The sequence below is a fragment of the Perognathus longimembris genome, chromosome 23 (genome assembly GCF_023159225.1).
Source record: "Perognathus longimembris pacificus isolate PPM17 chromosome 23, ASM2315922v1, whole genome shotgun sequence".
NCBI classification, from domain to species: Eukaryota; Metazoa; Chordata; class Mammalia; order Rodentia; family Heteromyidae; genus Perognathus; species Perognathus longimembris.
The window spans coordinates 32768258-32783197 of NC_063183.1; the positions used below are offsets into that span (position 1 = coordinate 32768258).

The 14940-nt window shown below is 57.2% G+C and overlaps 1 protein-coding gene across 1 annotated transcript; it reads right to left on the minus strand.

The window, feature by feature from the left end:
* Positions 1-6795: 6795 nt before the first annotated feature.
* Positions 6796-7505, minus strand: Inafm2 (InaF motif containing 2). Its single transcript, XM_048332765.1, has 2 exons — positions 7460-7505; positions 6796-7426 (listed from the first exon to the last, which is right to left on the minus strand). Exon 2 carries the CDS (start codon positions 7327-7329, stop codon positions 6853-6855), a length of 477 nt encoding a protein of 158 aa, XP_048188722.1. The 5' UTR covers positions 7330-7426; positions 7460-7505; the 3' UTR covers positions 6796-6852.
* Between the last annotated feature and the right edge of the window lie 7435 nt (positions 7506-14940).

Sequence of the window (14940 nt, forward strand, 5' to 3'; positions counted from 1 at the left end):
CACTGGGGGAGGAGTTCAATGCTCGACCAGGGAAAAGAGTGACGGTTTATAACACCTATGTCTCCTCCCTGCTCATCTGCAGGAGTTCAAAGCCTTGCAGTGTCAGGAGTGTGTTCTTGCCTTCCCACACCAGCTCCATCTTCCAGCACTAGCTCTATCCATTTCTTCTAACTCTGCATGCTGGCTCCTGTGCCAAAGGGTTCCTTTCCCCCCTCCTCCTCCTCCCCTTCCTCCTCCTCCTCCTCCTCCCCCTCCCCTTCCTCCTCCTCCTCCTCCTCCCCCTCCCCTTCCTCCTCCTCCTCCTCCTCTTCCTTCTGCCAGTCCCAGGGCTTGAACTCAGGGCCTGAGCACTATCCCTGAGCTTTTTTCGCCCAAGGCTAGCACTCTACCATTTGAGCCACAGCGCCACTTCCAGCCTTTTTTGTTTATGTGGTACTGAGGAATGGAACCCAGAGCTTCATGCATGCTAGGCAAGCGCTCTACCACTAAGCCACCTTCCCTTTTTCTGTTTATATGAGGAGCAATCTCACAAACTCAGACCATAGGTTTTGTTTCTTTAATATCTTCCCCCCAGAAACCAGTCCCCTCTATGGAGTCTGTTCTGTGCCTCTCAGACTTAGGTTGTATCCTGAAAAGAGCATCCCTTGGGATTCTTGGAACAGGGTCTTCCTGGCCATTTGCCAAGGTGCAAGTCTCAAAAGGTGTGATTGATTGTGAGTTAACTCCAGTTCTGCCTCTGGCCTCAAGGGCCAAAGCATCAGGAACACATAGCACTGGGGCCTAAAAAGCATCGAGAAATGGCACACGCGCGCGCACACACACACACACACACACACACACGAAAAAATTTCCATGGCCGTATTGTTCTTGTTTGGGGGACAAAACAGGAGAGGTATCAAGAGAAAAGACTAGGGGCTGGGGATATAGCCTAGTGGCAAGAGTGCCTGCCTCGGATACACGAGGCCCTAGGTTCGATTCCCCAGCACCACATATACAGAAAATGGCCAGAAGCGGCGCTGTGGCTCAAGTGGCGGAGTGCTAGCCTTGAGCGGAAAGAAGCCAGGGACAGTGCTCAGGCCCGGAATCCAAGGCCCAGGACTGGCCAAAAAAAAAAAAAAAAAAGAGAGAAAAGACTAGAAATACCATCTGATTCTGTCTCCGTGTCATTATCAGTGTCCACAGAGCCCACCAGCATCTTCCAAGCCGGGATTATCAGGGCTTCTGAGGAAGGACAACTGGGGTGACCGTGACGCCCCTCCAGGGGCAATTCAGGGCTGGGAAAGGCAGGCAGATCAGCCGGCAGGAAGCTTGGAGGGACGGAGGGAGGCTGCTTTCTCTCAACAAGTCCAGGTCTACATCACAGCCCTCATTAAGCCCTCGCTTGACGCCAGGGAAATGAAATAGCACAGGCCTGGCACCAGAAAGAACACACGTGGCACCCACCGCTCCTTTTAAGGACTGGCTGGAGCCGGCAGCCGGCCCGGGGCGGGGCAGGAGGTGAGGTACACACATCAGTACCTTTCAGGGAGAAGGAGGGGGGGCTCTCTGGCCTGCCTCCCTCTTAACAAGCTCTCCAGGGCAGCTTCTCCAGCAACTGTCAAAAATAATGGGCAAGGTAGGATTTCTCCCTTCTCCCACACACTCGGGGGGACACGCAGTGCTTCCTCCCCCCAAGCAGGGCGGCCGGCCCCGGCCAAGCAAACGGACCGAAAGTCACCTTGATAACCAGCTGTCAGCACAGAACTATGCTGCCCGGCACCTGGTGGCTCACGCCTGTCATCCTAGCCACTCGAGGGGCTGAGATCTGAGGATCACGGTGCGAAGCCAGCCAGGGCAGGAGAGTGCAGGAGACTTATCTCCAATTAACTAGCGAAAACGAAAAGCCACATGGTGGAATGCTAGCCTTCAGTGAAAAAGCTCAGGGAAAGTACCCAGGGCCCGAGTTCATGGCCCAGGAGCAGGACAAAACACAACACAACACAACACAACACAGAAATATCCTAACCATAAGTTACAAAATCAGAGGGGAAGGCCGGGCCTGCGGTTGTCTGGGAATCTTCTGGAAGGCCAGGCTCTACTTCCTTGGATGCCCATTCTGTTATTCTGGGACGTGTGGGGCCTGCGGTGTCAGGGCCTGCCAGGTCCCCAGCTGCCGCCACCGCAGCCGAGGGGCCAGCACCCCCCCCCCCCCGCCTTCACTGCTCTTTCCATGCATCATATTCCCCAATGGTTTGGGCATGTCCCTGAAAACATATTACCCCGCGCACTACAGGGATTACTTAGGACCTTATTGTAATTTAACTAATAAGCTACCGCAAAACCAGAAAGCCGGAATGAAGACACCAGAGCTGCCTGGCGTGGGGAGGGTGCGGGGAGCTGACCGGCCCGGGGAGGTGGCCCCCCGCTGACCTCCTGACCCGCACGACTGCTTATGCATCCCGTCCTAGAGCAGAGTCTGGTAGAGTCTGGGTTAGCTACTAGAGGGAAGGAAGAGCAGAGTGCAGGCTTTCTGGTGGCGGCAAACCACGGGCTATGTCTGTAAGTGAAACAGATGTGACTCAAACAACAATCACCCCCCAAAAAACCTGTCAACAGCGAGCAGCCATTTTTATAGCTGAATGTTGGGCTGGGGCAGAGCAGGGGCTGAATGGGTCACACGGACTATGTTCAGCCCCTCAAGCACCGAGTGGAGCATGGTTATGGATTTCTAGAACCTGTGAAGAACAGGTAAGGTCAGGCCTCAGTCCCTCCACTGGAAAGCGAGGAAGGAGGCCCGGGCTAAGAGCAGCTTTGATTCGCCATGGTGTGGATGCATTGCGCACAAGTGGACGGTGACAGGGATACCAGAACCACACGATGGCTAATTCCATCCAACACGGTGCTGGGCAAACTCTGAGCCCCTAACACTGCTCTGTGCCAGGCACTGAGAGCTGGCTGGTCCTAAGAAATGGCAGGAGCCCTTCCTCCACTCAGGAAGATGCCTCCCCCCCCAACCAACCACAACAACCCCCCAAAGTACAGTTGCCACCCTTTGTTACCGAACTGCAATTCCAGAAATGCCTTCATTCTGGGCAGAATAGTTGCCATAGCTCTAGAGCTCCAGACCTGACTGACCTTCCGGTCCTCCTTAGAGAGACGCCCAGGGACAAGGAGGGACTGCCCTCAGCACAACACAGGCTATAGATACTCGACTAAAGAACGCACTACCTTAGAATTCCCCAGTGAACGCTGGCTGAAAAAGAAGGTGGATAGAAAAGCTTCCCAAACCACGTAGAAGCCTGCAGCTGTGAGCAAGAGAAATGCTTTCTATGCTTAAAGCGACAGTGAGACACTTGGGGCTACCCATGGTGGAAAGCGAAGCTGGCCCTCACAAGCCCGTCTGAAGGGCTCCTTGATCCCACATCTCCGCTTTCCAAAGAGGATTTTCTCTTTGCTTCACGCTGCTAGGGAATAACTAACTGCACTTGGAAACTTCTACTAGAAACAAACACGTTGGTAGCTCCTGTGGAAAGGTATGGGGTGAACCCAACCCCTGAGCATGGGCCTTCCTGGCTTGAAACTGGATGGACGCTTGTTCTCTTCTTGCATTTGCAAAGGAAGCCCTTCTGACCACTGCTCCAGACCAGCCAGGCTGCTTTCTGATGGCCAGCAGGCTCCTGCTGTACTACCTACTGCTGGCTGTGCCCCGCCGGTGAAGCTGCCTGCAGAAAGGAGGGGCCGGCTGGGGCCAGCCTGGGAACTTTCACTCCCCTTCGGCTCTGCCTTACCAAGTCCTTTCACACAAAGCCATTGTGTAGGCTGAAGAGGGAAATAAAGGGAGGGCGGACTTTCTCCGGGCCTCCCCGCAGTCTACACCGCGATGTAAAAGCACAGTGGCTACCCCCCAACCGCTCCGGTGAAGTGCAGCCTCAGGGGGCCCCACCAACACTGGCTTCTCACTCCCGATTGACACTGGGCAGCATTGTCTGATAATGAGCTGAGCTCAATTGCTTACCATGTATTTTGCAGCATAACTAATCCCTCATACTTGTGCTTTTCACCCACGTCTTTTTTGTTTGCTTTAAGGGGAGGAATTAAAAAAAAAACCCACCCTCACCTTTGAATCAACCCACACCTCTCGGCGGGGCTCTGCTGGCGCGGGGCGCTGGGTTGGAGCAAGAGTCAGCACTTCGTGAGCTGGAGAGGGTGGGCAGCAGTTTAAAGGTGAGAACAGACAGCCCCCCCCCCCACCACTTAGCCTCTCCTCCCAGCTCCAACCAGCCATCTTAACAGTCGCGCTTACTGGTTGGTCCTTTAGCCAGGTAGCTGCTTAGTTCTGCAAAGCAGAACTTGTTTTCATCGGCGTGCCAGGCTGAGCTACACATCACGGTTCTTCGGAGCCCCGCCGCCTTCCTGACTAAGATGGATCCTGCCACCCTTCACTAATCTATTCAGTGGAGCCACTGGACGCCCAGGGCAGCAGAGAAATTGCGTTTTCCTCCTGAACCTATTTGTCACCACCCGCCCATCGCATCCCAGATCAGCTCTACTCCTCCACCCGCCCCCCCCCCCGCCCCGCAGTCAATCAGAGAGTCAATCGCTTACACAGACAGGCAGAGTTCTTAGAATGTATTTTTGTTCACCTGAAAAATAAAACTTTTAAAAAATAGACAGGACTTTTTGAGTACAGGTATATCTTGAATGGCTGAATTATAAATAATGTCTCTGGTCATGTTCACAGCTAGGGCTGGTACAAATGTCCCAATTCCAGTGAAGGCTTTAGAGTCACGAGACCTGCTAGACCAACTGGTGGCCTCTCTAGGCTCTTTGATTCATCCCAAAGTGGAGAGTGAAACAGTCCAGAAAAGCAGGGGTCGGGAAGGGGGGGGCACTGGATTCCCAGATGCTCTCCTTTGAGTCCAGAGGATTCTTGGGATAAGAGATTCATTTACAAATTATTAAAATATAGGACTAAAAATTCACACAGTAAATATAAATTACAGGCTATTATTGAAGTTATAAAGTGGCATTTCATGTTTCTTCCCCCAGTCTCTCACCAAAAAAAAATTTAAAAGGCCTCGTGGGCTTTTTAAAGACTGAAGACCCAGTGAGCTGCTAAGAAACCTCCTCTAGGCCTGGAGACCTCAGGGTGTGGCCAGCCTGCGGGTAGGCTGGGGCGGCTCAGTTGCTATTTTCTTGCCCACAACAGGACATGGCTTAAAGCAAGGCTGTAGTCCTGTAAACTTGGATCAGAGCTAACTGGAGTGTCGGCCAGAAAACTGGAAAGACTAATTGTTTCAGGACTCAGGTGGATAAGTTCTCTGTTTTTCTTTTTTTAAGTGCCTCATTTCCCAAAAAAGGAAACACTAGGGGTTTGCTATCTTGTCACTACCCACACTCAATTGCCTAAAAGCAAGTGGCAGAAGGAAATGGAACCCAAATTGAGGAAGTACAATTCTCGCTGCCCCAGAGCTATCCGTATGTCATTTCCCTGATGTGTGCGCCTCCTCTTCTACAAAATCATAGGCCACATTTAAGTGGGGCTGATCAGGAGAGAGGACAAGCCGGCCAACCTTCTCATGGTGGCTCTCTTCTCTGGCTATCCAAGCACAGTCCCCAGTGTGAATCCCATCTTCCGACCTTCCTGGCTCTACAGCAAAACCCTAAACTAGCGGACAGGATCAAAGCTCTGGTTTCACAATGACTCTGTCACAGGCTCAGCAAAGGGGAGAGGCAAAGGCGAACAAGAGGAGATCTTAAGGAGCAAGAAGTAACATAAGACACAATCTGGAGCTAGACAAGATCTGGAGGAGCAGCAAGGGCAGAAAAAAAAAGATACCACACTTGCCAGCCAATCTACTTACAAGTGCTTGCTCTTCCTAAAGGAATTCTGTGTGGGGAAGGCTAAGGATTGAGCAGCACTGCTCTTTGCCTTCTGTCCCTGGCCCTAATCCAGACACTCAAGACTGACAGGAAGCCACTTTGGAAGGGGGGTGGGGGGCGGGGAACAACCAGAGTGGGAAGAGGAAAGGACCAGTACATTTCCCACCCTCTCCAAACCGTAGCTACTTCTTCCGGGGTCCCTCGGTCATGTCAACACGCTTAAGAATGATTATACTCTTGTGTCAGAACATGGTAAAGCTATCTTTCTGACAGAGGTGGAAAAGAAAGGGTGGGCGATGAGAAAAACCAAGTTGGTGCCTGCCCTTCTGTGCTAGGTGCACTCCGGGGACCAGCAGATAGACCCCTATCAGTCAGTAAGTACGGTCAGAAGCTACCCAGTCTGGAGGGTACATAGAGTTCTATGTGATTAAATCTACTAGTGCATATGTCAACGACTATATACAGGGATCTATAAATTAAATGCATGTCTGGCCACTGCAACTAGGTTGAAGTACCTGAGCTCCACTACTTTTGGGTGCCCTCTAACCTTCCGAGAGCTTCAGCTTATTTAAAAATTAAAATTAAAAAAAAAAGAGCTCCTACAGCTCCCTCCTTCCCCTGAGTCTTGGGGGGAAAGCCCAAGTCACCCCCTTTGCATGTCGGATACACCAGAGAGCGCGGCGCACGGCCATCCTCCCCCCCACCCCCTTCCCCTATGGCTCCGGGCCCTGGCGCAGCACGGCCCTGGGGGGACCGAGCCCGAGTCCCCGGCGCGAAGCCTCGCGGCGGTCCCGAGGCTGACGGTCGGGCTGCAGGCTCCCGGGTCCCGGGGCCGGCGCGGGAGAGAGTGCGTGTGTCCCGCGGAGCCGCGTTCGCCGCCGCGGGGGTCGCCGCTCCCGCGGGCTCCCCGCCCCGTCGGGCCGCCGGGTCCCGCCGCGGGGCTCGGGGAGGACGGTGCCCGGCCGCCCCACCCTCCCGGCGCGGAGACCTTCACCGGCTCCGGGGCGCCTCGTCGTCCTCGTCGTCCTCGTCGTCGTCCTCGCCCGGCCCCCGAGGCCGCTCCAGCGGCCCGGCCAGCGGGCCGTCCGCGGGGGCCTCCGGGGCCGCGGGCCGGGCCGCCTGCAGCGGAGGGGGGGCGCGCGGCGCCTCGCGGCGGGACGGCCGGGTGGCGTTGGGCCCCGCGGCCGCCGCCGCCGCCCCCGAAGTCCCCGACGGGCCGGTGGCGTTGGCGCCGGCGGGGGGCGGGCCGGCGGCGCCCCCCGAGGTCCCGGCGCCCACCGGCTGCCAGATGAGGCTGTAGTAGACGGCCAGCACGATGGCGGCCAGCGACACGGACAGCACGTAGGCGAAGACGGTGGCGAGCCGGACCCACTTCTTGTTGGTCTTGGCCGCCATCTTCGCCTTCTTGTCCCCGGTGTAGGTGGCCGGCTTGCCCCGCTCGGCCGGGCCCGCGTCGCGCTCCTTCATCGGGGGGCCCCGGCCTTTGCCCCGGTGCTCCACGGCCCCGGCTGGAGGGGGGCCTGGCGGCCCGCGCGCCCTGGGCAGGGGCCGGCCCGGCGCCCCGGGCTCCCGGCGGCTCCGCGCTCCGCCGCCGCCGCCGCGCTCCGCTCCTCGCGCCGCTCGCCCGCGGCCCGCCCGCCGCCACCGCGTCGCCGCCGCCGCCGCCGCCGCTCGCCGGGGCCTGGGCCCGTCACCGCCGCCAGCGCCGCCGCCGCCGCCGGCCCGCCAGCTGCTTCCCCGCCGCCGCCGCCACAGCCGCCGCCGCCGCAGCCACCGCAGCCGCCCGGCTCCGCGTCCCCATCCGCCGCCGCCGCCGCCTGCCCCGGCCGCTCGGTCTCCAGTGGCCGCGGACCGCGCGCTCCGCTCCAGCCCGGCTCCCCCGCCTCGCGCGCGCCGGCCTGGGGGCGGGGGCCGCGCGCGGGGGCGGGGCCGCGCGCGGGGGCGGGGCCGAGCGCGGGGGCGGGGCCGCGCTCGGCGGGGGCGGGGCCCTCTTAAAGCCGCCACGCCGCGGCCCGCCCCCGCCGCGCGCGAGGAGCCGGCGGCGGTCGGGGGGGGGGGGGGGGCCCGGCGGCATCGCCCGCTTAAGACGGCGTGCGGGGCGCCGGGCTCTTAAAGGGGCGACGCCGCCTCGGCCCCCCGCGCGCGGGCGGGCGCGGCCAGGGCCCGAGCCCCGAGCGCTTCTTTAAAAGGGACCGGGCCCGGCGCGAGGCGGGGCGGCGAGCTGACAGCGGGGCGGAGCCGGGAGGCGGGCCGGGGGCGGGGCCGGGCCGGAGGGGCGGGGCCGGGGGCGGGGCGCTGTCCGCTCGCTCGGCCCCCCGCGGGCTCCGCCCGGGGCTCCCCAGTGCCGGGCGCGCTGGCCTCCCCGGGCGCCCGCGCCTCGCCGGGCCATCCCTCCGGAGTCGGGGCCCCGCCTCCCGCTCCGCGGACCCCTGTGGAGACCGTCCCGGGCCCCCGGGCCCCGCGTCCGCGGTGGGCAGCCAGGGAGCCCGGCGCCCGCGGAGGCCACCGCTGGCGGCCCGCCCTCCGCAGGTCCCGCCGGGCCGGGCCGGACTCGTCCCCCGTCCCGGCCCTTCGCAGCCCGGGTCCCGCTGCCCGAGCCCCCGGGGCCTCGCCCGGGAGTGCTCCGGGCTCGGCCTCCACCCCCGTCCGCAGGCGCACAGCAGGTCTGCGCCCCCCCCCCGCCCGGGTCCCGGTGACTGGCGGGGTGGCCTCGGTGTGCGCCCTGGGGCCTCCGAGCTGACTCCCCTGGGGCCAGCAGGCCGCCCCCTTCCGGGGGGGGGGGCGGGGGATCGAGTCCTCCCTGGCTCCAGGCCGGGGGTCCGGACCCCAGGGTGCTGGGGCCCGCGCTGGCCACCTTTCCTGTCACCCCCTCCTTTGCTTTCCCTGCTTTGTTTCCCTCCCCGCTCCTTCTCGAGGAGCCTTTCCAGAATCTCACCCTCCCTCCTCCTGGAATCTTCCTGGCTGCGTTCGTTCGCAGAGCCGGCTGCGGGGGCCGCGGGGGAGGGGGGTCTGGATGGGGGAAGGGCCCTCGGTGGGGGAGGGGACTGGGGTCCTGGGGGAGGCTGGGAGCGCGGGGGGGGGGTGTGCCCTCCCTGTAGCCTGACCCGGGTTCTGAGCCTGTGGGGCAGGGCCCCTTCCACCCGTCCCACCTCCCCTCCTTCTCCAGGACCTCTGACTTCGGACACTCCCCTTCCCATGAAGCCCCCCTCCTCCCACCCCACAACTGCCCCACTGCCCGGCCAGCCCAGATCTGGGACCACAGGCGCCCACCCCAACCCCCTCCTCAGACCGATGGGCGCTCAGGGGTGGCTCTGCCAGTCCAAGGAGAAGCCTGGCTGACTCTGTCTCTGTCTCTCTGTCTCTGTCTCTGTCTCCCTCAACTTTCTGAGAAATTTCAAGTATATTGGAGTTTGTTTATTGCCTTCTATAGGCCAGTAGGGAATAATAATAACAACAATAAATCACTCCTTCCTCACCCTGCTCTCAGCTGGTCTCCAAGGCAGCCTGCGGAGTTAAAATCCCCGCATTGTCTCTGAAAGTTGCCTTCTCTTCTCTCCCTTGCTCTGTGGCCTTCCTGCCAGTACCGATCATACAGCTACCCCAAGGTGAATTATTCTTAAAGAGTTGATAGAAGGCCAAAGATTCCTTTGGTCCCTTTTCTGGAATTTGCGCCATATTGTTTCTCCATATCTTTGTTGCAAATTAGCCTACTCTTTTTGTGCTTGCTTTCCAGCCTTGTAGGGAAACGGCATGTCACTCGTCTCTACTAAAAAAGACTATGTACGACACTGAGGCTGTTAATCGATGCCTCCTGCTCTATTCTTTTCCGGTGCCAGATTCTTTAACCTGTCATCAATAAGCCCTATTTATTATCTGGATTTACATAGTGTCTTTTATCCCTGCAACTCAAAATGCTTTCAGATATAATTGAGACTGGTCTCCCTGGTGCCTGAGCCATTAAGAAACCATTAGTGAATTCCTGTTATAGGCTACTAAATGGCCCCCTAGTGGCCTGAAGGTGAAAATGCTTCTCTAAGTGCCTCCCCCCGCCCCCCCCCCTCCGCCCCAAGGGTGGGCAGGCACCATAGAATCAAGGCAGCTTGGTGACAGAATGAACTCAAAAAGCCATCTCTTGTGTCTACCCCCCTGGGCCCTAGAGCCTCCTCCACAACATCTCCATGAAGCGAAATGCCGTGCCTGATTGTCTTCTCCCCGAGGAAGCCCTTTCAACGTTTGGAAAGTTTTAAGGAATTATAACCACAGCAAGAAACACACCCTTTAGTACGCGCTAGGCACTATGTCAAGACCCACGTTCCTTTGTCTTGTCTTAAAGCAGTGTATCAGGTAGTTACCATTTATCATCCCTTTGTAGAAGATATTGCTTCAAAGTTAAGGAACTCACCTAAGCCCAAGTCTTTCTGACTTTGGAGCATTGAGCTCCAGATCCCTGTTCCACTCAAAAGACACAACCAAACCTCCTCTCCGTAGTAGATATTGTGCGGTTCTACCCAGGCCTCCCTCTCACAAAGGTGGGGTCTGTGGCTCATGCCTGTAATCCTGACTACTCAGGAGGTTGAGGTTTGAGAATCAGTGTTAGACAGGGCAGGAAAGTCCATGAGACTGTTTTCTCCTGAAAACCAGAACAAGGCTAGAAGTGGAGCTGTGGTTCAAGTGGTAAAACTCTAGCCTTGAGCAAAACAGCTCACTGTTACCTATGCATGCTTTGGTGTTGCCCTAGTTATTTGCAAAATATTGGTTCACTGGATTATACAGATATTCCAGATATTTAATATATCTTATGTCAAAAAGTTTAGGAATCTGGAAAGCTCAAAATAGGGCATGTGAGTTTTCTCAAATTCGAATCTTTACTTGAAAGTTTGTGTTTTTACCACTGCCAGCAAACATTACCTGTTGTTTACCTCCAAGCTACTCAGGAGGCTGAGATCTGAGGATCGTGGTTGGAAGCCAGCCCGGGCAGGAAAGTCTGTGAGACTCTCATCTCCAGTTAATCACAGAAAAAAAAGCCAGAAGTGGCGCTTCAAGTGGTGGAGTGCTAGCCTTGAGCAAAAGGAGCTTAGAGACAGCACCCAGGCCCAGAGTTCAAGCCCCAGGACTGGAAAAAAAAAGTCACACAGGCCCTTGGTTCAAGTGAGAAAAACACTCGCCAACTAGGCAAGTGGGCATCACCCTAGCTAATATCAGCTTTTCTTTCTTTTTTCTTTTTTTTTTGGCCAGTCCTGGGCCTTGAACTCAGGGCCTGAGCACTGTCCCTGGCTTCTTTTTGCTCAAGGCTAGCACTCTGCCACTTGAACCACAGCACCACTTCTGGCTTTTTCTGAGGAATCGAACCCAGGGCTTCATGCATGCTAGGCAAGCACTCTACCACTACACCACATTCCCTCCCCCCCCATGATATCAGCTTTTCTTGCAAGTCACACCCGTGCTCCCAGGAGAGCCCAGATCCTTCCGTGCACAAAGGAGCACTTCCCAGTTAATCACGAGGAATGGTAAAAATAGACCCATTCAAGGGTCAGGAGTTAATAGAACTTAACATTTGTTGCTTTTTGAAGCATATTCTGTAATGGAACTGACTTTTCTTCCTGCTTCTTTCCTTCCTCTTCCTTCCTTCCTTCTTTCTTTCCTTCCTTCCTTCCTTCCTTCCTTCCTTCCTTCCTTCCTTCCTTCCTTCCTTCCTCCTCTTCTTCCTTCTTTTCTTCCCCTTCCTCCTCCTCCTTCTCTTTCTTTTCCTCCTCCTGGTCACCCACATTTCTTTAAAATGTTAAGGAGACAAAGAGGCCTAGAGACATGGCTCATGTGGTAGAGTTCCAGCCCTGAGTTCAAAAGCTCTAGTGCTGCCCCCACCCCCCCCCCAAAAAAAAGCTTAAAAAGGAAAATAATGTCTTCGTGTTATTCTGAAGATACTGCTGACCTCGTGTAGCCCTGCCGCCGCCTGCAGAGTGCACGCTGAGAGCTGTTGAGCTCTGAGCAATTAAATCAAGGGTGGAAGTCGGGAGGCTGAGGGCCTCTGCTGAAGAAGTCTGTTCCGATCCGGACCCCAATCCTGGGGGCAGGTCCCTAGGAGAAGAAGGCTCCCGCAGCCCTGGGGCTATGAGGTAACCCTCTGGTCTCGCTTTCCCAAACATGCCCAGGCCATTTACTTGGATAACTACCATGGGAACTTAGACTTGAAGAAGACATTGGAGCTCACGCCTGAAATCCTAGCTATCCAGCAGACTGAGATCTAAGGATCTGGGTTTCTTTTGTTTTGTTTTGTTTTGCCAGTCCTGGGCCTTGGACTCAGGGCCTGAGCACTGTCCCTGGCTTCTTTTTGCTCAAGGCTAGCACTCTGCCACTTGAGCCACAGCGCCACTTCTGGCTTTTTCTATATCGGTGGTGCTGAGGAATCGAACCCAGGGCCTCATGTATTCGAGACAAGCACTTTACCACTAGGCCATATTCCCAGCCCCCTAAGGATCTGGGTTTGAAGCCAGCCTAGTCAGAAAAGCCCATGAGATTCTTATCTCCGATTAACTACCCCCAAAAAGCAGGAAGTAGAGCTGCGTTTCAAGTGGTAGAACACTAGCCTTGAGCAAAAAAAAAAAAAAAAAAAAAAGGCCCAGAGACGGCACCCAGGTCCTGCGTTCAAAACCCGAGGACCTGCACACGCCCCTCCCCCCATCCACATATACTAATAATAATGATAAAACGAAAAGAAGACATGGGTGCCTGGCCTAGCCTGGGCCCCATTACCACGGCCTTTGAGTACAAGGTAAACATAGGCACGGGCTCGCGCGCTGTGGCGGGGGCCGGGGAAGAGCCGGAACAGGAAGAGCCGGGGAAGGAGACAGGTATTCTGTACGGTCCTGGGCGCTCGCCACCTCGGGACGGCCACCCCTCTCCCAGGCAGCCAGCAGGGGGCATCCTTGCCCTTCCACTGTCCACCCTGGGGGGCTGCGGGGGCTGGTGGCCTTGGGGTGTCCTCACTGGTTCAGCCTGCAGCCTCAGGCTGCCTTCCCTCCCTGGGAAACGTGACTTTCCCCGGGTCGACTCCTTCCACTCCCATTGGCAAACTCGTTCTCTGTGTCAGCTTTCCCCATGATTTGTGTTTCTGAGGCAGAAGCTGTCTGTGGTCTCCGGTCTGGCCTCTACCCCCTAGGCCTGAGGCATCCTCCTACTTCTGGCTCCTGAAAAGCTGAGACTCTGAGGATACACTACCATGCCGGGCAACCTAAGTAACACCTTTGATTAAAAGAAAAAAAATCCCTGGCTGGCTCTCCTTGCTGTCTGGGTTTCCTGAATTCTTGGGCTGGCGTGGGGACCCGGCGCACCGCAGGGCACAGGTGCAGGGCCTGTGGGAAGGGATTTCCCTTGCAAAATCCATTCAAACACAGGGGAACCTGATCAAGGGGAGCCAGCCAGACAGCAGGGGCTGGCCAGAGGGGCCCCCAGGAGCACCCGCGGCTGGAGGGGTCACAGAGGAAGTGTGGGAGGATGGGTTAGGACCCCTGTCACCTGCAGCAGTTCCTGTGTCCAAGAGGACAGTTGGGCTTTGCCTGTCTCCAGCACTCTGCTCTTAGAATTTGCTTTGTTTCTTTTTCTTTTCCTTCCTTCCTTCCTTCCTTCCTTCCTTCCTTCCTTCTTCCTTCCTTCCTTCCTTTCCTTCTTTCTTTCCCTCCCTCCCTTCCTCCCTCCCTCCCTTCCTCCTTCCCCCCCTTCCTTCCTTCCTTCCTTCCCCCCTTCCTTCCTTCCACCCTTCCTTCCTTCCCTCCTTCCTTCCTTCCTTCCTTCCTTCCTTCCTTCCTTCCTTCCTTCCTTCCTTCCTGCCTGCCTGCCTTTCTTTTTTGAGGGAGGGCAATACTGCTGCCTCATGTCTACAATCCTAGCTACACAGGAGGCTGAGATCTGAAAGTCAAGGTTCAAAGCCAGCCCAGGCAGTGAAGTCCATGAGACTCTTATCTCCAAATAACCACCAAAAAAGAAAAAAACACCAAAAAGCAGGAATGGAACTGGGGCTCAAGTGGTAGCGTGTTACCCGTGAGCAGAAAAACGGAGAGGCCCTGAGTTCAAGCCTTAGTACTGGCGTGTGCACGTGCACACACACACATGCACATACACACACACACACTGCTTTTGGGGGGATCACTTCTGTGCTAGGAATCCCTCCAGCCTTAGCCTCCACCAAGCCGTTTACTACTTCTTAATTCTTCTAAAATGGTCACACACACACCCCACCTCGTACCCCTACACTGCCCCTGACCCGTGACACGGTTCCAGAAGGCTAAGGGTCTTACCAATGCCTGGGTAGCGCGGAGCACCTAGTGGGAACCGAGGGCTGTCTAACCAGGCCCTGAGAGGGGAAGGAAATCGTGGGGAGTGCTCCCAGCCTCCCCAGTTGGGCTGACGGGGGCGATAAGAGGAGTAGGTTAAGCAAGAGGAAGTTGGCTGGGGTTGGAGTCCTGGGACGGCTGTAGCTGGGGGTCACATACCCTCCCTGGGGTTCAGACCCAGGGTGCCCTGCCCTGGTATCTGGAGGTATGTCTGGGACAAGCTGAGCCCTGGCTGGTCAGCGAAGGATCCAGAACTAGGCCAGGCCCAGGGGCCCCAGAGAAGTGAGTCAGTCGGGGGGGTGGGGGGGTGAAGGCCCCATCTGCCCCTCATTTCCATGGGGAGGAAGCATCGAGAAAGACGAGTCCGGTGAGCAGCTAACTTTGCTTATTCAAAACATTCTCCCAGCCGCATCTAATCCTCATTTCCCAGCTCCCCGGCTCTTCTCTAGGGGAGCCCCACATTGTGGGGGACGGACCCCCTGCTCCGGACCTCACCCCCGTGGAGGTCCTTCCCCCCAAGAGCTCTTGGTATCCTCCCCACCTCCAAGCCAGGGCCATGGTACCCCCTGCTGGCCTGCGGGGCTTGGGTCAGGGATGGGCCCCCCAGACTGAGATGAGACACCCTGGCTCTCAGGCCCCCATCACGTGACCTGCCTCTCAGGGCTGAGCAGTACAGGGAAGGAAGCCCCAGCAGGAAGTACAAAGGCACAGGGTGTGGGGTGGGGACTTCCAGGAGGGGAGCCTGCCCCCC